General features: G+C 40.3%; 1 protein-coding gene across 15 annotated transcripts in view; it reads right to left on the bottom strand.

Moving 5' to 3' along the window:
* Window positions 1-27,059, bottom strand: part of PATJ (PATJ crumbs cell polarity complex component) — a 222,761-nt gene that overhangs the window by 172,543 nt on the left and 23,159 nt on the right. For 14 of the 15 annotated variants that reach the window (XR_015059284.1, XM_085885451.1, XM_085885450.1 and 11 more), the window contains 2 exons: window positions 13,144-13,283; window positions 9,369-9,543 (listed from right to left, as the gene is read on the bottom strand). The exons of the other annotated variant lie outside the window; for it this stretch is intronic. Coding sequence is in view for 13 of the 14 variants with exons in the window: in XM_085885451.1 (XP_085741577.1) it covers window positions 9,369-9,543; window positions 13,144-13,283 (315 nt within the window). In the remaining variant the exon portion in view is untranslated. The remainder of the gene's footprint in view (window positions 1-9,368; window positions 9,544-13,143; window positions 13,284-27,059) is intronic. 15 annotated transcript variants of the gene reach the window in all.

Here is a 27,059-nt window from a genome sequence, read left to right as displayed (position 1 = left end):
AAGAGTTCATTTTCCCTTATCATATAGTATACATCGGGATTGACAAATAAACTATGCAACACAACATGCAACACAACAAACCCCCTCCCCCCCAATCAGGGTAACCTACACCAGCACATTTCACCTAAGGTAAATGGACTCAACGGCCAGGTGACTCTTTGTTCAGGTGATCATGAGTGTATCTGTACAATACATCAGATTTATGCGGGTATTTATGTCGTGGCATGGAGGAAACTCAGAAGACACGATGGTTGTTAGCTGTGCCTGCATGTGCATCTGTAAATGAGAGCATGCAAAATCTAACAGGGACCCATTATTGCACCAGCGAGCAGCACAAAGATGTCATCGTCGAGAAAAGCCCGGGACTGCAAAGACACCGACACAATCTCAAAATTCCTTCAAGACCGAAATCCACTTGTCCAGTCAGACAACCTCAGGAACATTGCAACTGGAGTCGTCGCACACAGTTCAGCAAACCCACATAAAGCAGAAGAAGTTGGTTCAGCTATTCTACAGAAGATGTCTGGCCAGAATATGTTCGAGTATTCATTTAAGAAGGCAGACACCGCCAAAATAATGGGTCAGAAGGTGGTCTCTGCAGGCAACGAAGCCATTGCTGTACCAGCTGATCCACAACTGCTGTTCCAGCGCCTGCTCCTTGTTGCCAACAGTGAACCAAACAGAGATTTGAAGGGCCTGTTCAAGCACGAACTCTCAAGCTATCCTGCGTCCTTCTTTAATGCCAACGTAGTTATGCAAGAAGCGAATAAGCCACAACTTGCCAATGCACTTGAGAGCTGTGCGCCAACAGCAGTTGGAGGAGATGCACCACAGCGCATCCCTGAGTACTACGGACTAGATGGCGGATCTCTCCTTTACAGAATACCTTGGAAGAAAGATGACACCTATGAGGAAATCTGTGATCACTACATCACCCATGTCCAAAAGCACTACAAAAATGCCATTGTAGTATTTGACGGATACGCCCATGGCCCTTCCACCAAAGATGTTACTCATCAGAGGAGAACGAAGGGAGCTGTTGGTCCACGAGTTTCTTTTTCCCCCCAAATGCCACTAACTACAAAAAAGGAACACTTTCTAGCAAATGCTGAGAACAAGCAGTGCTTTATACATTTATTGATGGAAAAGATGGGTGAAAACGGCATCAAGACCCGAAGCGCAGATGGTGATGCTGATGTCTTGATTGTGAAAACGGCTGTAAGGTGTTCAACGTCTAATGTACGCAACTAATAGGAGAAGATACAGATCTTCTTGCACTGTTGTGTTTCTATTGCGGTGATGATTGCAAAGGACTCGTCTTCAGGTCAGAACGCAAGTGTGGGGAGAAGGAGGTGAAGAGGAGAGTCTGGGACATTGTTTGCCTCAAGAAGCAGTTGGGGAAAGAATTGTGTAGTCTCTTGCCAGTGATCCATGCCATTGCTGGATGCGACACAACATCCAGGATATTTGGGATAGGGAAAGGAGCGCCCGTGAAGAAATCCCAAAATCATCATGAGTTTAAGTCGCAAATTCTAAAGTTGGCTCAAGAAAGGTTGGGGGTAGAGGATGTAGATAAAGCAGGAGAGAGCGCTCTTGTCTTTCTATGTGGTGGAAAGATGGAAGAAAGCCTGAATGACCTGAGAGCCAGGAAGTTCTCGGAAAAGGTGGCTACCAGTGCTCGCAGTGTCCAAGTACAGACGCTACCTCCAACATCCAACGCAGCAAGATATTACTCACAGAGGGTTTACTATCAAGCCCAGGTTTGGATGGGGAAAGAAGAACTGAATCCAACGGATTGGGGGTGGCATTTGTCAGATGGTCGAATGCAGCCAAGCAAGATGGACTTGCTTCCTGCACCGGAATATCTGTTGAAAATAATCCAGTGCGGATGCAAGGGTGATTGTGACACCCTACGTTGCAGCTGTCGTGAAAATAGCTTAGAGTGTTCACCATCATACACGGGATGCAAAGGGACATCATGCACTAAGGGGGATGTTGCCACCAATATTGATTCAGACGAAGTAAAACCTCATCATGTGAATAAGCCAGGACATGTATAGGACAGACTCTGTGGAGGTATACATTTGAATTTGTTAATGTACAAGGCATAGCTCATGGAACATATTTCAGACTAGGATATTTCCAAAGAACGCCATACATGTACTTCCTACAAAAACATTGAGGAAAACATAAATTTAACATAAATTATATCAATGACGTCATTTCTGACATATATGACGTCATATACAAATTTTGACGACATATTTGGATTCCTTGGGGTCACTTTCCTATCTGATAATAATACATTTATGGGGTCTAAAACACACCGTTTAGGAGATATCAGCCCCCCAAGTGCTCAATGGCAGCCATTTTGAATTTATGCAAATTAGGGCACTTCCGGTGGTCCTATTTTGTCCGATTTTATATTGGGACATTCAGAGTGACCCCCTGAACAAGATCCAGCAATAAAAAAAAGCTACTGCAATTTGTTTCAGGTTATAGTGCAATTCTACTGGACTAATAGGAAAAAGGTCATTCCCCCCATTGTTCCAAATCCCACACATAGCTCACCACCGCTGCACAACGCTCAAATGTGATTTACCGACTCGGTTGAGTTGATGAGATTAGCACTCCCTCCCTGAAACGATGGCTCATGTGACGCTAGGTTCCCAGCATCAAATCCCACAATTAATCATTGGCTTTAATTCATAAAAAAATAACCACAGCATTGACTGAAGATTTGTCTTGCATGCGATTTAGGCATCAAGCTCTTCCATGGCCAGGCCTTAGAAGAACAGTGTAAAAAACACAAAGTGGACTTCCATTAATCAACTAACTGGGTGCTTTTCTGTGCCTGTTGTTACAGCCCATGTATGGAATGACAGGATGGCGAAGAGGTATGCACACTCGCCTCTACGCTGTTGAGCCTGGATTTGAATCCGGACCCAGCTATAAACTGTCATCCCGGTGTTTCATAGGCAGGGCGATTCAATATTTGTGCCGTCCCTCGGATGGATGTTAAACTTGGCGTCCTGGCTGCACAGCATTAGTTGGCGGATATTATAGATCACACGGCAGTCCTCACAAAGAGTAGGCAAGCTATTGCCGGCACCATAAATAAATTCCAAATTCTTGCCTGAACCAGCAGGGGCCATTGCATCAGCGGCACAGCAGCACCCTCAGTCAATGATGCCACCCCGCAGCCTTGTGATACATATGAATGACGAAGTTACAGCCCACTTAGTCAGCTTAGACTCTTAGAGACTTTCCCCATTCTTGTTTTGAAAAAAAACAAACAAACAAAAAGAAAATAATTTCATGGTTGACATGGACATATTTTCAAAGTTAATAAGTTAAAAAGTACAAAGGGATTAATGAAACTTCACCTTACCTTTCTCAAGGTATACCACTAGTCCCATCAATGTGGCATCACCTTGATACCCTCTGCAAATAAATATTTGTGATAGGTATGCAGCCAATGCAGGACGTGTGTTTTGACACAAAGATGATGCAACACAGATGTTCTGACCATCAAAATAAATCAAAAACTCACAAGGTGACAAGTCGTGGCTGTATGGGGAGGACTTCTAAATTCATGACCCATCTCTGGTTTAATGGGTCACAACTCCGCGTCTGAGTCATTGAGTAACAATTCATTTGGACTCTGGGTCTTTTGCACCTGAAAAAGTGGATAAGGTTCATTCAATCCTCGACTCTGACTCTGCTACTGGACCGGATGGCATCAACTCACGTGTCCTGAAAAACCTGCTCTGCTGCTGCTCTTGCGAATCCTCTCTCTGCCCTTCACCCTGTCATTTGCACTCGGTCATCTTACATTTGCTTAGAAATCAGCCAACATTTACTGCACTACATGTTGTTTTGTATGCAGCCTGTGCCTGCTGGTTGCATCATTTATGGATGCGTGACTGTACCGCTGATGCAGTGCTTCGTTACCAGTAAGCTGGCACTCATTTTCTTGACCTCAGAAGTGTGACAGACCGAGTCAACCCATCTGGTGTTATTTCAACAGCATGGCAGGGGCTCAAACTCAAAACCCTTAGAATTCAAGCCAGCCACCTTAACTGTTAAGCCATCACCAGGCTTACAGCACTTACAGGTGCTGCATAAAAAGGTACAAAAACAGATCCCCTCAACTACAGACCTATCAGCTTACTTCCAATAATCAGCAAGGTCATGGAATCCATCATCGGAGTTCACATGAAAACCTTCCTTTTCTCCAACAACCTCATCTCAGATCACCGATTAGGTTTCAGACCAGGACACTCTACCTTGGTCATGCTGCTTCGGCTCACCCAACAATGGATGGAGGCCCTCAATGTCAGACATGAGTTCAGGGCTTTCTCTCTGGACATATCTCATGCTTTTGATAGTCTGGCATCCCACCTTGCTCTCCAAACTGCCTGTCTATGGCATCCAAGGCCAACTCCACACATGGCTTCGTGACTTCCTCTACTCTGGTAGCAAACACGTGGCTCTCAATGGAATCCTTTCATCTCCTCTCCCCATCAAGGATGGAGTGCCCCAAGGCAGTGTCCTATTCCTAATCTAAATAAATGATCTCACTGACTCTGGAAAATCCTCTTTATCTATTTGCTGGTGACTCCACCCTGTGCCCTGACATCCCTCATTCTTCAGAGAGGTAGGCTGTAGCCTCTTCCCTCTCTTCAGACCTTGAAAAAAAAAACTCGCAAGCTGCTCGAGCACGTGGAATGTCTTTCAATCCTGACAAATCACACATTCTCACTATCTCTATCCAAAAGGACCGTCTGACAACCCACACCCCCATCGACTTTCTTCACAATCCTATTTAGGAGGTGCAGCCATTCAAACTCCTGTGTCTCACTATTAGCCGTGATCTTTTTGGTTAAAACACATTTCAACATTGGCCTCCAAAGCCAGCGTCGACTGGGCATCGTCCACCATACAAAGTCATTATTTGGCACACCGGAACTCCTATCCACCTACAAGGCCTTCATCCACAGCTTGATAGAGTACTGTGCTCTCCACTTTGGGCTGGCACCCCTGGCTCACACTTTGCTCAGTTTGATGTCATGGAAACCAAGGCCTTCAAGATCAATGGAATCTCCTGTGTCTTTGGGATTATCACTTCGCCATCGCAGACAGGTCAGTGTTCTCTCTTCCCTCTTCCACCTCCTTTCTGGTCTTGCACCTCTGCTATTTCCATGCTTTGGTCCCCCTCCAACCCCCCCTTCCCCACCACCGCCCCCAGGTTTCTGCGCGGTTCACAATCAACCCTCTTCTGATAAAACTACCTCAATCCAGGATCACTGTTCACCTCCACTCATTTGTTCCCCTTTTTTCCCCACCTGTGGAATCAACTTCCACATAGTCTTAAATCTCATTCTTTCCTCCAGGTCTTCAAGACAGCTGTTCCCCGCCATCTCAAATTATCCCAAATCCTAAACCATGATCTTTTTTTTCCTCGTTAAGCCCACCCAAATCCCTCCTCCGTCCTAATTTTCCAGCTTTTCCTCCTTGGAGTTTCCTTCTCCATGGATGCATGTTTTGCAATTTGTTTTTGTCCGTTACATCCCGATCCATTCAGTGTGCTAGCTCTTCCATGAGCCTCGACCACCATGTATAAAAACAAAACAAAAATGGAAGGGCACTCGGTGGAGCGCATACCTCCGCCACCCAAGGCCTGATCCACGGGAACACATCAGGCCCACATTTTGAAATATCATTCTATGTATCGTTTTTGGCTCGATCTATCAATGGTGAAGAATCACTTGAAATATTAAATAATCCTCGTATCCAGATCCGGATTCGGATCTTCACCAAAACCGAAACAATTCGTCCTTGCCACACACCCAACATGTCCACCAAGTTTCATCCAAATCCGTCTCCACAACTTTTTGAGATATCGTGCTCTATACCATTGTCGGCCCCTATCTCTCAATGGTGAAGAATCACTCAAAAAATTATCGTCGTCGGATCCGGATCCAGATCTTCACCAAAATTTAATCAGTTCGTCCTTGTCACACACCGAACATGTGCACAACTTTACGAGATATCCTGAACACAGACAAACAAACAAGAGGAAGATGTCATGCAGAACACAACACTTGCAAAATCCTAAAACAAATTTGAGTTCAAAAATAATTGGTGGGTGACTTCAATGACCAAATATGCAAATCCAATTCAAATTTCAAATGAATCGGATAAAAATTGTCAATTTTAGAAATTCGGCCTATGTTGACCTCAAAAATAATTGGTGGTTGAGTTCAATGACCAAATATGCAAATCCAATTCAAATTTCAAATGAATCGGATAAAAATTGTCAATTTTAGAAATTCAGCCTATGTTGACCTCAAAAATAATTGGTGGTTGAATTCAGTGACGTGAAATATAAATTCTCTTCAAATTTCAAGTCAATCGGATGAAAATTGAGGATTTTGGAAATCACACCAAAGTTGTTGACCTTTGGCCTATGTTGACCTTTTGGTCAAAGTTGACTTCATAAACAATGGGCTTCTTCCTTATGACAAACTATACCATGTGGTGAAGTTTCGTGAAGACCGGTTTAAAATTATAACCTGCAGGTGATAAACAGAGACAGACAGACAGAGACAGACAAACAAAAATACTTGAAAAATCTTCGATTTTGCAAGTAACAAAATGGACAAAGGGGTGAAAACATAACCTCCTTCACCTTCGGTGGGCAGAGCTAAAAACACCAATATACTGTGTATTGATTGTTTTCCCACATTCACGAAATCCCAAATGAATCACATAGACAAGGTCTCAAAACACTATTGCGATATACTTTCTGGCCTATAAATAAGCGTTGAATGTTTTTTGATGTTGTGGATGGATTCGTGTATCCTGCGTCGGAGTGGTGACCCGTCCAGGATTGTGCCCAATACCCCCAGGAGACCGCTTCAGCAGCACCGACGCTCTGCTCAGAGTATGGTCCCAACGGATGGATGGAATGTCTCCACTCCATTGCTCGGTTGGCATTTCCTCGGGCACAAAATGGATGCTGGCTGTTAGTATCGAATGATCACGTCACAATCTTCTTCAGGGAATCGCTTCCCTCTCTCCCTCCCCAACCATTCCAGGAGCTCTCTTGCAGTCGCAACACGAGTTGCATATTTTAATTGAGCACAAGGTCCTTTGGTACCCATCTTCCAAACATTACATTCCAAGTGTGAATGAAAAATTGGTTCCACACTTCGAACACTGAAAGCCAAGTCGTCTGTAATTTCACGTTTAGTTATCTTGTGATTTGCGCAAACCGACATACTTTCACTCTGTCTATTTCCATGGAGCTTTGGCTATTGTGGGCGCAGTCGTGAGCGCTGTCAAAAGCTCTGGAGCATCCACAATTCTGCAAGTTATCTCATGGGGCATTAACATTTGTGCTGTTTATAGCAAGGGCAAGAAAAATTACAGCAACAGATCAGGATTGCATCGCAAAAGACCAACAATACCCAGGAGGACGCAGTGTCCACAAATTACATGACTCCACAGCCATCTTGTAAGGTGCGGGTGAAGAGACCAGGATTGATAGTGTTGGCAGTGCTTTAAGGACGCATCATCACACCTGCTCAGCAATTCCAAGAACAGTGAAACAAAAATAATGTAACATACTCTAAAAAAAAAATATATATATATATATATATATATATATATATATATATATATATACATATATATACATATATATATATATATATATATATATATATATATATATATACAAACAAATGACAATTTAAATAAAGATCAACGAGAGCTTGATGAGGCGTTCAACTTGGTGCATGCTGGTAAACAGCCCTCTCGGACGGAGGAAAAGCTGATGCATGGAATTTCACGCTGCAGAAATAACGTTTGAATTCGTGATTTGCATGCGCGCATTGTCTGGGAGGGAAAACCGACTTTCATTTATTTATTGTGCTTTCTTCACAAGTAGAAAAAGTATTCACGGTAGATGTTGAGGACGTACTCGCCTTTGCTTCCCCTGCGTTGATAATGCCAAGCATTCATCAAAATCATAGAAGCGAGGAATTACGAGCCCCGGCCCGAGCTCTACTCTGCCCGAATAAAACTCAAATGAAAACACATTCCTGGCAATGCTATTTTTTTTTTTTTACCACCAGCTAGCTGTTGCAAGCAAATGCTAGCAGGGGAGACAGCTGAAGCTTGCAACTCTGATATAGTGCTCCACTGAATAACATCAAATCACAACTTCATAATGCAGCACGACTTTCTGGCTGTCTCTCTGTCTCTCTCTGTTTCTGAGTATTGTGGGCACTTTTCCTTCAATCGGATTATGCGGTTGAACTGCACAATGTGATGGTTTACTCAGCTCCGAGTGTGGAAAAGCTCGCTCTCAACACATACCCTTTCATCCACCCAAAGATATGAATGGTTAAGGGGAGTGTGGGAGGGATGGAGGGCGAGTATAGAATTCAATCGGCATGCATACATAATGTACAGCTACTGCTTGGGCCTGCTTTCCTACCATATCTAAAACAATTCAATAACACATTATACCGGTCATGTGAGCAAGTCGCAAGGCACTTATTAGATAACTGATCGTTACAATTCGATAAATCCTTCGATAATTTTGCCGACATGCCTGCTCGGTTAAACTCCCACATCAATCGTGTTCTGCAGCTTATGCTTATTAATTATTCTCTCCATTCCTTTTCAACCTCGTTCTCCTTCGTCCTGATGACTTCGTTGACAAGTAAAATATTTATTTATTTAACGGCCTACGTTATTCCCACCTTCTTATGAGGTCGTCCGGGAAACGGCTTCGGTCGAAGTCTTTGATGAACTGACTGGCCAGGCAGGACTTTTGGCCGAAGGTGATTTGTGCAGGAATTTGGAATTTGTTCAGGGTGCTGGAGATAACTCGCATGATCTTCACAAAAGGCACAGGGTGGAGCTTTGACATCCATCGTCTATGCCGGCAAGTGGACAGGACACCCAGCTTAAAGTCACTCCGAGAGACGGAGCACCGTGATAAAAAAATGCCCGCCCATGAACCGCTGGTCTGAGTTTATAGTTTGGCCGAGAATCGAACTCAAGACAAGACAACTCGAAGGTTATTTTGTCAGAGTTAATGTTGCGGGGGTGTAGAATATTGGGTTTATTACGCTGCCTTCAGCTAGATACGAGCTCACCACCTGAGATGCGAGTCCAGCATCATCACTTAACCCCAATCACACCCAGTGCACATATGAAGTGAGACAATATTAAGAGACAAGGCTCATTACTTTCAGTTGTGATCATAAATTACATCTTATACCGATACAAGTCACACGAATCACAGGATCATCTTCAACATGCAGATGATGGCATTTAAAGCAAGTCACCTGCGTCGTCGATGCGGTCGCCATCTCGTTGGACAGACTTCCTCGGGTCGTGAGCAGACGTACCAAACAATCCGGCTGCTGCAGCAGCTCTAGGGCTTTCTGTTGAGATGCAATGGAGTCCACGAGAACATCGTTGACCGACAAGATCTGGTCCCCAGTTTGTAACCGGCCATCCCTGACAAAGATACCACAAACAGATGGGGACCATTTGTTAACAGTGCTGGGACTATTGTTGCTCACATTATATAATGGGATTTGAATGTACACAGGTGGTTGCAAACAAGACAGCCAGCACAACTTAATCCAGGTGCTATCGTCATGGTGCCAAAGAAGCAAAATTTGCAAATTTGCAGAAGACAACAACATCTGAATAAATTAGTTCACAAAAAACACCCCCAAAACCCTGTCAACCTTTTAAAATCGGGCCTTTTTATTCACCTGCATGAGTGCACCTCTTTCCTCACCTGTGCATGTCCAATCACTTTCCTTCTTCCATTGCTCTAACATGTCATTTCATGTCCGATTTTTTTTTCATGATCTTTTTAAAAATAAATTAATTTGTAATTCTTGCTATGTTCAAGGTTATGTTTGTACGTCGAGCGAATACGTGTCCCTTCCCACGCCTTGTTCCGGTCAAAATTCCCCCACTGGCACTGTTGTTTTCCTTTTCCGTGTGTGTGTGTGTGTGTGTGTGTGTGTGTGTGTGTGTGTGTGTACGTATACGTATATAGTCATCATCATCATGTCTACGGAAATAAAGGTAGTTCTGTAAATCTTCAGATCTGCACTATGAATCGATGAATGGTACAATACTGAGTTAAATCGGTGGTGCAGTTTAGAGGGCTCTGGGTGATGGTCAGTGCAAATTGTTCATCCCACCAAACCTTGTCTCGACCCTGTTTGAAGGCTTAAACATATTGAGCATCCGGAAAGGAACGTTCGCATAGCATGGGAATCATCCTTGTGGCTTGTTACTGGATCTTCGAAAAATTATTGTCCATCGGGAATCTATGATGTCAGGGAATATTGTCCAACTCTCACAATGAGTGTACGTACTAGTGCCTTGAAGATCACGTGGAGGATTTTTATCATGCAAATTCACAAAGGAACATTTGATGAGCCCAGGTATTTTGGTTGGCCTTGTTAACCTGCAGCACATGCTAATGGAAGCTCAACTCTTCATCCATGATTATACCGAGGTCAGTCGACTCAATGACTTTCTGCAAGTCTGCAATCCCCATGTGGTATGCAGTTCTGATGCTACCTCGACTCGGATGCAGAATCTTGTATTTGTTCAGACTGAAAGGAAGTAATCACGGTTGTGACCGTTCCATGGTGATATATCCAGATCCTTTTTAAGATGACTAAAGTCTACGCTTAGTCGAAGGATGGTTAATACACGATGGCATCATCTGCATGAAGTTGGATTCTGCGATGCATTGAAGCCGTCAGGTCATTGCGAGGAAAGCTTCCAGCAACATAAGTGGTTCTTCAATACAAAATGATCTCAATTTCTCTCAGTCTCCTGTGGGAGCCGAATCGAGAGCTTTGCGGAAGTCTGGAAAAAAAAAAAATCACACCCACAGGCACTCAGTTATCCATTGATCGAGTTCAGTCTTCCAACTGCCACAGGAGATGAGTTACGCAAGACACAGGGAATAATAAAACGATCATTTCTTTTGATGGTTTGGATATTGATTCTGATCTGCATAGTTGAGCATTTTCAAACGTCGTGCCGTATTTCTGTGTTCAACTTGCCGGGACAAAACGATCTTTCATTATTTCTGGGTTAATTCCAAGCAATGTTCATTATAAATACAGGGAAATTATGTATCAGAGTGCCTGATGCGACAACATGTTCCGAATGTTTGTTATAACTCGGGTGCCCGATACAGAAGTCCGACTGTATATGGAAACACACAATGCTACTACAGTATCCAGACTAAGAAATGTCAATGTGTGTGTGTCAGTCAGTGTGTCATCTCCATAACTCCACAACCATAAAACCTCGCAACCTGAAACTTTGCATGTAAACTAAGAAAACTCCAAGGAAGTACAAGAATGAAAATTGGGTGTTTGGGTAAATTAAAACACCCCTTATGAAGATAATCAACAGCCTTATTTATTTATATCTTTCATCAGGCGATCCTCGGCCACCTCTCTCTATGAGCTCTTAAGGCGTTTCCTGTGGTAACCTCGCTGGGGTCTGAAGCCGCCATGTTTTTTTAGCCTACTCACCCATGCCTCGGCTTGGAAAAGGCCGCAATGATTTCTTAATGATAAAGTTAATTTTTTTTCACTTTTGTCACTCATATTATCGAATGCCTGTTCATCATAGCTACGAATCGCTGAGTACGCTGCAATGTTTATAAATGCCTGGAGACGTCATCATTTGTTGCTTTATTTCATTTTGGCATGTGATCACAGTGAGAATCTCTTAAACTAAGCAGAATTACAAAATTTAAGCTCCACAATCGGACTTACAAGCTATCCCCACTCCTAGAAAATTGTTCATTTGTCCAATTCTGACATATTTGATATTCTGGGCATCTCCGGGAGGTGTATGTTTAATATGATGGTTAGGTGATTGATAATCGCAAGCCAAGCACGCCGTTCTCTCTCCTCTCCCTCCTATCTCCCCCCCCCACTTCCTCTCTCTCCCTCCCCCACCTTCCTCTCCCCCTCCCCCCTTTAATATTCCCATCAGTGAAGCGACAGGTTGTATTTGCTTGTATAAAATAAGGCAATCCGATGTGAATACACACATCAGAAAATCATAGGAAAAAAAACATAATGACTGGACCAATCTCAACCAAATTTTGCAAACATGGTAGGGGTACACAGGGTCAGGTCATGGGATAAAAACACCTGCCACCCCTGCCAGCGAGGGGAGAAACTGGCACAATGCAAGTGCCTTACTGACCTCCACTGGAGACGGAGAGAATACGAGCCATGGCACAAAATATGTGCCGCATCTCCCCCCCCCAATATCACCACTGCCCCTCCCCCCCTCCACAGATGGAACGGGTGTTTATAATACAGGTATCCCTCGATTTATGAAAGGGATGCATTCCTGGAGAATGTAAACCAAAATATGTAAATCGAAAACACTTTTCCCATTATTTTAAAGGTAAAAAATAGGGGATGCATTCCGAACCCAACATTTTCGGCCTCCACAACCTAACGTAATACAGTACTTTGCTTCACTACAATGCAAGAAGTGACACCCTGCTGTTACAGATAACACGAAGAAAAACCTGAAATATAAAGTCATTTGCATGAATAAATCCTACTTATGATGTGTGTGTGTGTGTGTGTGTGTGTGTGTGTGTGTGTGTGTGTGTGTGTGTGTGTGTGTGTGTGTGTGTGTGTGTGTGTGTGTGTGTGTGTGTGTGTGTGTGTGTGTGTGTGTGTGTGTGTGTGTGTGTGTGTGTGTGTGTGTGTGTGTGTGTGTGTGTGTGTGTGTGCAACAACAAGGAAGCAGGTAAACAAAAAAAAAAGAGTTTATAAACTAGGCGGACACTTGGTAGAGCGCATACCTCGTAATGCGTGAACCACAAGAACATATCAGGCCCAATACATTTTTGAAATATCATGCTATATAATTGTTTATGGCCCCATCTCTCAATGGTGAAAAAAAAATCACTTTAAAAATTAAATATCTCATAATAATTCTCATAATAATTCTCATATTAACTCAAGCTACTCATTGTAAACATGCTATCTTAACCCAACGGCAGCTTCAGACAAGGAGACCACAAAGATAATCCCTCACCGGTGGGCAATCCCTCCTTCATTGATTTTTTTCACAATGATGCCCAACTTATCTTCAGAGGAATTTTGAAGGCTCATTACGCTGAAGCCCAGACCCTCTCCATTGGGCTTGTACAAGTTTATGGACTCTACAGAGCAATTCTAGAGAAAAACAGCAGGAAAAGGGAAACAATGTTCAAGGATCAACATCAGTTACAAATCACTTTTGAGAAAAGGGCCCTATGGTATAGATGCAATGAACAGGACATGGTATTAAAGTGTTGGAGAGACAAATGTTTGTGGTCAAAATTATAAAACATACAACTAACTATTAAGGGTGTTCCAAAAAGACCTGGACAACTTTGGTTGTTAATATATTTAGTAACAAATTATACAATGATACCCATTGTTTTATACGATACAGAAACTCAAAGTTTTCTGCATTGTTGGATCTGCTGGTTTAAATGTAAAAAAAGAAAAAAAGAAAAAAAAGAATAAAAAAAAAGGTGACCACAGGAGAAAGCTCAATGTGTCAAAATGGTTAATCGAGATAAGATCAGTCATGCCAGATTCGCGTAATTTCCATACAAGGTATGGAGGGAATCCGCCATCACGGACGAGTATCAGAGAGTGGTGCAAGAGGTTTAACTAGACTGGAGGTCATTAGAAACAGAAAAGTCCCGGTCAACCAAGCACAAGTGCAGCAGACGTTGAATGAGTGTGTGAATGGAGATGGAGATTGGGACCATACTCTGTGCAGTCTTGGTGCTGCTTAAGCAGTCTCCTTGGGTATTGGGCAAAATCCTGGATGGGTCGCCACTCCGACACAGCATACCAGCATGCTGGCACTCATTTTGCTAACCTCCGAAGGATGATAGGCCAAATTAACCCCACTTGGTATTAATTCAACAGCTGAGCGGGATTTGAACTCAGGACCCTTGGATTCAAAGCCCACCACCCTAACCATTAAGCCAACACCAGGCATAGTGTGCGAATCCTTTCAAGAAAGTCCCAGAAAATCAATTTGCCATGCATCCAGGAGACTACCGAACTACCGAACACCATTGTACACAGGATTTTGAATAAAAGACTGAAGCTTTATGCCTATAAAGGTGCAGATTCTGCAGGAACTCAAACCAAATGATGGACCCAAATGCAAGGAATTTGCCTTGGAAATGCTTAGTCACATAGAGGATGACGAAGATTACCTGAAAAAGGTCACGTTCACAGACGAAGCTTGCTTTCATGTATTGTGGAAGGTCAACCAGGACAATGCGAGGATCTGAAGCTCTGAAAATCCCCACATGGTCATTAAACACATATGCGACAGTCTAAAGGTCAATGCGTGGTGTGTCCTTTTCCATGATCACTTCGTGGGTCCGTTTTTCTTTGCGGAGGATAGTGACCTCAACAATTTACATGAACATGTTGGAAGGATTCGCCTTCCCAAAGATTGAAGACCTGTAACCTATCACTTTTCAACAGGATGGCGACCCCCTCATTGGGCCTTTGTCATTCGAGCAGTCCTGAATTAAAAAATTTTTTCCAGTTCGCTGGATTGGCCAAGGCAGACCAACCGCTTGGGCTCCCACGATCACCAGACATACCTCCCCTTGATGTGTTTTCTGTGGGGCTTTGTCAGAGATGTTGCCTGCAGCACCAATATGGCAAAACTGCAGGATCTTTGTTCTCAGATCACAGCTGCATGCACACTGGTGGACACAAACATGCTGAGTCGAACATGGCAAGAACTCGTGTACCGTCTTGATGTCCAACGCATGACAAAGAAGCTCACATTGAAGTGCATTGATAGTGTGCACAAAACTTGAGTTTCTGTATCATATAAACCAAAGGTTATCATTGTATCATTTGTGGTTCTAAATATATTAACAACCAAACTTATCCGTATCTTTTTGGAATGCACTGCATTTGTATTAATAAATTTTGTGCAATATTTACTTTCATTGGTACCACTAACAAAAGGTACTGCCTTTGAAAAAAGTAAGGTTTCGGGGGAGAGGGAGAGGGAGGGGGAGGGGGAGAGGAAGATGAGGGAGGAGGGGGGAAGAATGAAAAAGAATGGGGGGGGGGGCAGGGAGAGAGACACCTCACCAAAAATCGTGACAGACTTTGGGAGGGGTGGGAGCAAGGAGGATGGGGGGAGTGGGGAGGGGGAAGGAGTTTTGGAGGAGGTAAGCATGAAGGGAGGGAGCAGAAAGGCAGCATGATGGGAAGGGAAGGGAAGATTAGTGCATGGGGAGGGGAACGCAATGCAAGGGGTGGGGAGGGGAAAGCAGCATAAGGGGAGGGGAAGGGCAATAAAACGCACCCAAACAGCACCATTGTCATTTTATCACCCAGATTAAACATAAAAATCGGGTGCGAGCATATAAAACCCATGCCATCTACCTGGCAAACACCTGCTTGCATGAGAAAGAGAGAAAGAGAGAAAGAGAGAAAGAGAGAAAGAGAGAAAGAGAGAAAGAGAGAAAGAGAGAAAGAGAGAAAGAGAGAAAGAGAGAAAGAGAGAAAGAGAGAAAGAGAGAAAGAGAGAAAGAGAGAAAGAGAGAAAGAGAGAAAGAGAGAAAGAGAGAAAGAGAGAAAGAGAGAAAGAGAGAAAGAGAGAAAGAGAGAAAGAGAGAAAGAGAGAAAGAGAGAAAGAGAGAAAGAGAGAAAGAGAGAAAGAGAGAAAGAGAGAAAGAGAGAAAGAGAGAAAGAGATGGAAAGAGATAAAGAGATAAAGAAATAAAGAGATAAAAAGAGAAAGAGATAAAAAGAGAAAGAGATAAAGAGAGAAAGAAATAAAGAGATAAAGAGATAAAGAGAGAAAGAGAGAAAGAGAGAAAGAGAGAAAGAGAGAAAGAGAAAAAGAGAAAAAGAGAGAAAGAGAGAAAGAGAGAAAGAGAAAGAGAGAAAGAGAGAAAGAGAGAGAGAAAGAGAAAGAGGTGATTCTGGAAGAAGAGATGCCTAGTTTAACATCCATCCATGGGACAGCACACACATTGATGATTCACCCTGGCTGTGAAACACCAGGATGACAGTTAATAGCTGGTTCAGGATATGAACCCAGGCAAGACGAAAGCTTCGAGGAAGCGTGTGTACCTCTCGCCCTCCTGCCGTGATGTGGCGATTCATTTCTTTGTAACAACTGAAAGCATTTTTTACTCACTGTAATCATTGAATATATTTTGCCTTGCCAACTTTGGATATGTCCCCATAAAGAACCGTGCTGCGGTATCGCCACAGAAGCTTGAAGAGCATTCCAAGTCAGTACCCCAACAAAACAACTGAATAAACTTTAAAAAAAATGAAACGTGTAATTTTTTTTGTATATATGTATCTATCCAGGTGTTGGCTTAGAGGTTAGGGTGGTGACTTGAGATCCTAGGGTCCTGAGTTCAAGCCCTGTTGGCCGCTGAATTAACACCAGGGGGTTGACTCAGCCTGTCATCCTTCCGAGGTCGGCAAAATGAGTACCAGTGTCACAGCCAAAATGCTGCACACAAAGGGAAAGGGTATGAACAGATTGATTAAATCTGGTATTGGTGTGGCGCAGACATGATTGGCCGAATGGCATCCTCATGCACCTTAATTCTTTGTAAATTCCTTGCAAATTATCCATGTCGAAGTAACGGGTCGTAGAATGAAAGAAGATCGTACAAAAAGGGGAAAACATACCCACTGCTTAAAATTCAAAACAACTCACTGCACTGGAAATGTGGGGACAGGAATACTGTACTGAAATGATGAGACTTGTAATACTCTCCCCCACCTGGAGGCAGCATGACATGAAACACATTTACATGGACAATTTGTGTCCCTTCCCCCTCCACCCAAGAGCACAGGCAAAGATAAAAACACCCCTTTACATTAATTGAGGTCATGCTGATCCTATGGAGCAAGCCTGGATGTAATCAGCCCTGAACTGCTGGAGAAGTGGCGCGACAAACAAACAAACACACAAACACCGGTCCATGAGTTAGAGCGAGGATGCAAAAATAATGAACCTACGTCATTTTCGAGCATGTAGAAATAAAAATAAATTAATTTGTTTCATTATTTGGTGAAAATCATCAAAAATTGTTTGACAGCCATAAAAATTCAATAAGGATGACAACTTTACTTTATGACACAGAACGTAGCAAACAAACGCCAACCACATAAGCTTCTGCTGCCAACTTGTATCCAGTGATCCTATGTATTTATCGTGCATACGCGCCACCACAGAACTATTAGAATTTGGTGCGCGCCACCTAATGTCACTGCTGCATGCAGCTGGTGGTGTTGAAAACACATGTGGTATATGTGATTCAAATGCTACATTACGGATACTTCAGCAGGGAAGAGAGAGGGAGAGGGAGAGGGAGAGACCTCACACAAAGCATTTTCAAGCCCCCCCCCCCAAAAAAAACCAACGTACAGGTGAGTTCAACAATACATGTATAACAGCAGAATTTCTTGTTATAATTTAAAAAAAAAAAAAAAAAAAAAAAAAAAATCGCAGGGGTCAAAATACATGATGGTGATGGGTGATTCGCTCTCAAGAAAGTGCGACGAAAGTACTATCAGACTGGGACTTCTGTGAGGCCAATTCTAGCAGTTCACGGCTTGTGTGGAATTATCCAATTACGAGTTCACTTTTACTTTGGGAATTAAAATGCCAGATTATACAAATTGGGCAGACGGGAAAAAAAAAAACAACCCAGCAGGTCAGTTCCACCACAAGTGTAACAGCAGTTCAATGGTTATGGAATTATTTTGTGACATGAACTAAACGTGCATTTCAATTCCCTTTCTCAGATTTTACACTGCACAACTTTGCTTGCCCATTGATGTTATATATAACAGCTGTTTTAATATATTATTGATTTTACAATGAACAACTTTACTTGCCCATTGATGTTGTATATAATAGCTGTTATAATACATTATTGATTTTACACTGTACAACTTTGCTTTCCCATTGATGTTATATATAATAGCTGTGAGAATATATTATTGATTTTACACTGTACAACTTTGCTTGCCCATTGATGTTATATATAATAGCTGTTATGATATATTATTGATTTTACAATGAACAACTTTACTTGCCTATTGATGTTGTATATAATAGCTGTTATAATACATCATTGATTTTACACTGTACAACTTTGCTTGCCCATTGATGTTATATATATATATAATAGCTGTTATGATATATTATTGATTTTACAATGAACAACTTTACTTGCCTATTGATGTTGTATATAATAGCTGTTATAATACATCATTGATTTTACACTGTACAACTTTGCTTGCCCATTGATGTAATATATAATAGCTGTCGTGAAAAATTATTGATTTTACACTGTACAACTTTGCTTGCCCATTGATGTTATAAATAATAGCTGCCGTGATAAATTATTGATTTTACACTGAACAACTTTACTTGCCTATTGATGTTGTATATAATAGCTGATATAATATATTATTGATTTTACACTGAACAACGTTACTTGCCTATTGATGTTGTATATAATAGCTGTTATAATATATAATTGATTTTACACTGAATAACTTTGCTTGCCCATTGATGTTATATATACAATAGCTGTTATAATATGTTATTGATTTTACACTGAACAACTTTACTTACCTATTCACGTTGTTCATATTATGGCTGTTGTAATATATTATTGATTTTACACTGTACAACTTTGCTTGCCCATTGATGTTATTTATAATAGCTGTTTTAATATATTATTGATTTTACACTGTACAACTTTGCTTGCCAATTGATGTTGTATATAATAGCTGTTATCATATATTATTGATTTTACACTGAACAACTTTATTTGCCTATTGATGTTGTATATAATAGCTGTTATAATATATTATTGATTTTAAACTGAACAACTTTACTTGCCTATTGATGCTGTATATAATAGCTGTTATAATATATTATTGATTTTACACTGAACAACGTTACTTGCCTATTGATGTTGTATATAATAGCTGTTATAATATATAATTGATTTTACACTGAATAACTTTGCTTGCCCATTGATGTTATATATACAATAGCTGTTATAATATGTTATTGATTTTACACTGAACAACTTTACTTACCTATTCACGTTGTTCATATTATGGCTGTTGTAATATATTATTGATTTTACACTGTACAACTTTGCTTGCCCATTGATGTTATTTATAATAGCTGTTTTAATATATTATTGATTTTACACTGTACAACTTTGCTTGCCAATTGATGTTGTATATAATAGCTGTTATCATATATTATTGATTTTACACTGAACAACTTTATTTGCCTATTGATGTTGTATATAATAGCTGTTATAATATATTATTGATTTTAAACTGAACAACTTTACTTGCCTATTGATGCTGTATATAATAGCTGTTATAATATATTATTGATTTTACACTGAACAACTTTGCTTGCCCATTGATGTTATATATATATATATATATATATATATATATATAAATAGCTGTTATAATATATTATTGATTTTACACTGAACAATTTACTTGCCTATTGATGTTGTATATAATAGCTGGTATAATATATTATTGATTTTACACTGAACAACTTTGCTTTCCCATTGATGTTGTATATAATAGCGGTTATAATATATTATTCATTTTACACTGAACAACTTTACTTGCCTATTGATGTTGTATATAATAGCTGTTATAATATATTATTGATTTTACACTGTACAACTTTGCTTGCACATTGATGTTATATATAATAGATGTTATAATATATTATTGATTTTACACTGTACAACTTTGCTTGCGCATCGATGTTATTTATAATAGCTGTTGTGATAAATTATTGATTTTACATTGTACAACTTTGCTTGCCCATTGATGTTATATATACAATAGCTGTTATAACATATTATTGATTTTACACTGAACAACTTTACTTACCTATTCACGTTGTACATATTATGGCTGTTGTAATATATTATTGATTTTACACTGTACAACTTTGCTTGCCCATTGATGTTATATACAATAGCTGTTATAACATATTATTGATTTTGCACTGAACAACTTTGCTTGCCCATTGATGTTATATATAACAGCTGTTATAATATATTATTGATTTTACACTGAACAACTTTACTTGCCTATTGATGTTGTATATAATTGCTGTTATAATATATTATTGATTTTACACTGAACAACTTTACTTGCCTCTTGATGTTGTATATAATAGCTGTTATAATATATTATTGAATTTACACTGTACAACTTTGCTTGCCCATTGATGTTATATATAATATCTGTTATAATACATTATTGATTTTACATTGAACAACTTTGCTTGTCCATTGATGTTATATATATATATATATATATATGTATATGTATATATATATATATATGTATATGTATATATATGTATATGTATATATACATATACATATATATATATATATACATATACATATATATATATATATACATATACATATATATATATATATATATACATATACATATATATATATACATATACATATACATATATATATATATATATATATACATATACATATATATATATATATATATATATATATATATATATATATATATATATATATATATATATATATAATAGCTGTTATAATATATTATTGATTTTACACTGTACAACTTTGCTTGCCCATTGATGTTGTATATAATAGCTGTTATCATATATTATTGATTTTACACTGAACAACTTTATTTGCCTATTGATGTTGTATATAATAGCTGTTATAATATATTATTGATTTTACACTGAACAACTTTGCTTGCCCATTGATGTTATATATAAATAGCTGTTATAATATATTATTGATTTTACACTGAACAATTTACTTGCCTATTGATGTTGTATATAATAGCTGGTATAATATATTATTGATTTTACACTGAACAACTTTGCTTGCCCATTGATGTTATATATGCAATAGCTGTTATAATATATTATTGATTTTACACTGAACAACTTTACTAAAGGCCCAGTCACACCTTGACATTTTATCCAGCAATGGCAACGTATTAAAATGTATGTAAAACGCTGGCTTACGTTGAACTTTTGATGTTTTTTTAAAGATTCGGACGTATTCATAACGACTTGGTCTTATGCATAACGTATAAGTAATGGACACAGAACGTTTCGTTGTGTTATGGATAACTTATACCAACAAATGCTGAACCTTCACAACCAATGCCCAACGATAGTCTAACTTATGCAGAGCGCGCTGCACGCATCGCCGACGATGACGTGGCGTAGGTTATGAAAAGGCTGACGCACAACGATTCAAATCATAACCGCTGCAGAAATGGAAGTGTCAACATCGCAGTCACACCTTGGCGATCTTGCCAGCGTATGCTGACCTCTGAAAAATGCGTCTAAAACGCTGGCGCACGTCGAATACGGTATGGGTAAGTTTGATATGCGTGAATAGAACACTAAAGTACGCTATCATACGTCGTATTAAATGGAGTACGTCTTGTAATTTTAAACATGTTGAAAATTTTACGACGTACTTGCCGTATGACATGCTCCGCATGCGATGGGAATAAGTTGTATGCACGATATGCGATCGTTGACACACATCGACACACGTTACTTGTAAGGTGCTCATAAGTCGAAACACGTCAAGGTAATGGTTAGCGTCAGTGTTCCAGACTCCCGGTTTTTTTTTTTTCTTCGGTATGACGGTGTTCAGTGTACAGTGCGGTTATGATTTAAATCGTTGAGCGGCAGCCTATTAATTACATTATATTATAACCACACTAGAAATCGAAGTGTCAAAATCACCATCATACCGAAGGAAGGAAGAAAAAAAAAAAAAAAAAAAAAAGCAGGGAGTCTGGAACACTGACGCTAACCATTACCTTGATGCGTTTCGACTTATGAACACCTTACAAGTAACGTGTGTTGATGTGTGTCACCGATCGCGTAACGTGAGTACAACACGTTACTCATAGGTTAAAAAATAAGTTCCGGGTACGCTAAACATTACCTCGACGTGTTTCGACTTATGAGTAACTTACAAGTAACGTGTGTCGACGTGTGTCAACGATTGCGTGACGTGCCTACAACTTATGGCCAGCGTTATGCGGAACGTGTGAGTCATATGCTGGCATAAGTCTCAGAATTTCAAGCATGGAAAAGTTGAGGACAACCGAAAAGTACAACGTTTAAAGCCAGCGCACAATGTCGTATGGCAGTGTATTTCAGCGTGCTCTCAATGTTATCAAAACTTACCCATAGCGTATTCGACAAATTTTCCAAAAATCGGCATAAGCTGGCTAAAACGTTAAGGTGTGACTGGGCCTTTACCTATTCACGTTGTACATATTATGGCTGTTATAATATATTGTTGCAGGCCGGGGGTCGGTTGAGAAGGCCACTCGGGGGGGGGGGGGGGTGGTAAGCTATCTCGGCTCCCACCAGACTCTCCGGAATTGTAGGCCGTCGCGCACGGATAATTCTGTGACGCGGCGGGTCGCTTAACCGACCGTGGATGCCAATAACTCAACCGCGTGACCTAGGGTCCTCCCGTCTACGGGTTAACCGGGTTATCTAATTAATTGCGTGGTTTAATTATCGGGGAACATGCCCTCGGTACACCTTGTCCAAACTGGATCACTCGACCAGACCGGATCACTTTACCGGATCGGCTGCAGCCGAGCAACACTGCCAAGGACATACCGGCAAAAAGGAACGGATCATTGGGAATAAAGTCCCGGCTAAGCTCGGATTCGGACCATGCTGGATCAATGGAAGAAAAGACAAAAACGAGCAGGGAACATTCCTAATAATGATTTATTTACAATGGGCGAGGAATGGTATGTGGTACGATCAAGATTTATTGGGGTGTGTTGTGCAGAGATAGGGGAGAGAGGTGTGGTGCAGCAAATAAACAAGTAACTTACAAAAGGGGACACAGAGCAGACTTAACGCGAAATTAATAACAATAATAATAACGATCTTCTGCAGTCTTACTTAAGCAGACAGGCGCCAGGACGGACACACACACACACACACACACACACACACACACACACACACACACACACACACACACACACACACACACACACACACACACACACACACACACACACACACACACACACACACACACACACACACACACACACACACACACACACGAAGAAAAAGTTTTGAACCAGGATAGCTTGACACGCCACCAATACTTTTCTGGGGGGGGGGGTGTTCAGTAGTGCAGCACCCGACCGTGGGCGCATAATCTCTGGCTTCAGCAGAGCATGTGGAGACCGTGTTCATGAAGGAGGGGCTTGAGTGGACAAGGGGCGGAGTCCAGGGTGCGTAGACGGAGTGGTAGGCGGAACCAGGTAGGCGGGTGGGGTTGACGTCGTGTGGGCGGAGATGAGGAGGCAGTGTCCAGACAGCAGGAGGCGGGTCATGCCGAGTGATGAGGGCGAGGCCAGATAGAGCGAGTGAAAGAGAAAAGAGAAGAGAAAGGCGGAGGGATCGGTCCGACCTTTATCGGAAGGAACGCGCCACCTTCTACTTCGCAAACTCGTGTCCCACCCAACATGGCATGGAGTCACCTTTAATCGGCCTCCGTACGTGTTTCGTGCAGTGTGGGTGTCGTGCTGGCTGCGTTTCCTGTGTTGTGGAAAACACCATGGGGTGGAAATTACCGCTGCGAGTGCGTTTGGCAGGCTGTGTTTTGTACGGAGGGTTGTGGGTGCAGTGTCTGCTTGGCCTTTGCTGTGGACCCATCTCACAGCGCCGGGCGCACGTGGCTCAGATTTACCTCAGGAATAATCAGAAAAGAAGAGTAGGGACGAAATGAAGAAGAAAATGATGTAAGCAAACCCAGCTGAGATCATCACAACGCACGCCCCAGTTGTCCCGATAGACAAAAGGAAAGGGAATATGCACATGTAAAATAATGGAATAACTGTCTTGGGACACCTGTCTGTTGTATGGATGCGGTTCCGAGAACCGCAACAATATTATTGATTTTTCACGGAACAATTTTACTTGCCTATTCATGTTACAAGTATGTGTATGTGTATATATATATATATATATATATATATATATATATATATATATATATATATATATATATATATATATATATATATATATATATATATATATCAATTACAGTTGTTATAATATATTATTGAGTTTAGACTATGCAACTTTACTTGCCTACAATATATAACATCTGAATACAAAGACAAAGCAGACAGTTCACTTATTGTGTGGGACTTAAACCAGTGTTCCAGCTGAAACCAGTAACTACAACACATCACCATAATTGACTTTCTTGGTTGAAATACTAGGAAATCACAACGATGGAATTCCTTTAGCAAACAATGATTTTTTATTAGATCCTCATGAAGGATCTCTAAGTCTTACTCACTTTGTTGTTCTTCATGTTCTTGTGGACTTTTTTGTTTCACAGCCTACAGTTTTCATCGAAACTTCCTGAAACTTGGCATATATATATATATATATATATATATATATATATATATATATATATATATATATATATATATATATATATATATATATATATATATATATATATAAATGTAAAAATACCCTGCGCAGACAGTAACCATCTCATATTTTGAAAATTCCTCCTAGAAAAAAAGTTATGATATCAAAATATCTCCGCTAATGGAAATCGCCTAAAAAATTATCTTCGAAACTTTGCAAGCTTTTTGAATTCTGTTTGCGGCAATCGAACAGGGTATCAGCAGAGATGAATTACCGCACATATGATACATCACTAAGACGTCATATCAATTTTTATGACGTCATTCCTATTTTTTGACATTTTTTGTTTCATAATCCAGAGTTTTCATTGGATCTTCATGAAACTTGCCATGTATATGCAGAAAGCCCACGCGCGGGCAGTAACCATCTCCGATTTTGGAAATTCTTCCGAGAAAAAAAAGGTTGACGTCATAATATCGCCGCTAATGGAAATCGCCTATACCATTATCTCTGAAACTAGGCAAGCTGTTTGAATTTTGTTTGCGGGAATCAAGCCGGGCATTAACACAGATAATTTATCGCAAACCTGAGACAACACAATGACGTCATATTCATTTTTATGACATCATCATTAAGAGGACGAGGATCTTAGCTCATTTGAGCTTGTTTTTTCATCTAAATACTGTAGATGAAAAATACATCGAAGACCCCTGCGCACACGAAGGGGAAAAGCAGAGTTAAGCAATTGGTTCACTTTGTCCGTCGACAAATGTCAGTTTTTGTTCGAGGAACAACGTCATTTCAATTGAATGTTACATTTTCAACACAAATCGGCAAAATAACAGGTAGATTAGCAATACTTGGGCTCTGAATTTGTCCTGATCATGCATGCACAGATGAGCAAAATAATTATTTTTGTTCTGTCAGTCAAACAAAATTGAAAATCATTCCAAACAGGAAACATACCGTTTTTGAGGATATCATAAAGGACACAAACAACAGGTGTGAAGAACTAATATAAACTATAAAATAAAGTGGTGTGTAAAAAAGACGATGCATCAACGGCGATTAACATCCCAAAATTTTTTTCCTCTGACCTTTAAAATCTTAATTTTTCTTTCAATTGAATTATATACTTGAACACTGTCAAACACAAATCACGTTTTTGGTACTTTCTAAAACCCTTCCATTTAGCAGTACTTGGACAAAATATTATGGCATTTTACATCATCGTGACCAATCAAATTTGCCGCATCAAATCCTACCCATGTCCTTGTTTCTCAAGACCACACAAGGCATGCTGTGAACTCTCTAGTTTACTTTGGTTAAAATGGAAAAATTTATATTTGGAAACCTGCCACAACAGATTGTATCAATAATTGCTGAACTGGTTTACCGTGATCAATGCTATTATCATGATCATTTAATGACTATATGTCGGAATGTTTTGTTTTCATTCACAGGTGTTAAAAAACAACCCAAAAACTATTGATCATTTTATTTACCTCAAGTTGGTCAAATGTGTGCTAAATCAGGAAAATTTAAAGCAAATCAAATCCCTCTAAAAAATGTTTTGGAACCTGACAAATTGCTCAAAATACAGTAGCTTCAATGCCCTGCCCAATCGGCCCCCCAACTCCACTGGGGGACAAGGTAGCCCACAGGCACCCAGCCTTATTCGGGGCTGCCTCTGACTCTAAAAATTGACAAGAAACCTGATAACATCTCTTGTATACATGTTTAGCAATGTGCAGAATAATTCAGGTAAATAAAGCATGGTTCAGCAAAGTGCAATGCAGAATAATATGGTGTAGGTTAATGCAGTAAGGCTCTACAACATAGGACATCATATCAAAGAGTACTCCAGCATAATGTGGATATCATACAATTTAGTTTATGTTTTCTTGGTGTTACAATTGCTTTTTTCATAATGTAATCTCTTAGGGGAGTCACGCAATAGCTGACGCAACGCAACAACATTGTCGGCAACAGTTTTTGATAATCGTGTAGTGTGTGGCATTTGACGATCCTAGTCAACTAGTTTTTCAGGTGCGTTGGTGACAATCTTAAAAGTTTAACATGTTCAACTTTTACGACGAGCTATCGTCGACAATCATGCATCACCGTGGCAATGTGCGACAGTCTCCGACAATAGTTCAAGCAGCTTGATGTGTTTACCAATGAAATTTCAGCTTTCAGTAGCTTCTGGTCATAGCGTCAATGTCAGATTCATATATTGTGCAGCAACTTTTGTAATAGTTGTAGCTTCGTGAACTTTGAAAGCCAAAACGGTATTGTGAAAGTTTAATACAGTTCAATATTATAAAATCCTGAAACTTTCATATGACCATTGCTTCCCACCTCCAATTCCCCCCCCTCACCAACAACAATTCCTGCAGTCCCAG

This window comes from Eptatretus burgeri, chromosome 6, assembly GCF_056783735.1.
Source record: "Eptatretus burgeri isolate ZD-2024b chromosome 6, Ebu_testis_v1, whole genome shotgun sequence".
NCBI classification, from domain to species: Eukaryota; Metazoa; Chordata; class Myxini; order Myxiniformes; family Myxinidae; genus Eptatretus; species Eptatretus burgeri.
This window is presented reverse-complemented; position numbering and strand designations above follow the sequence as displayed.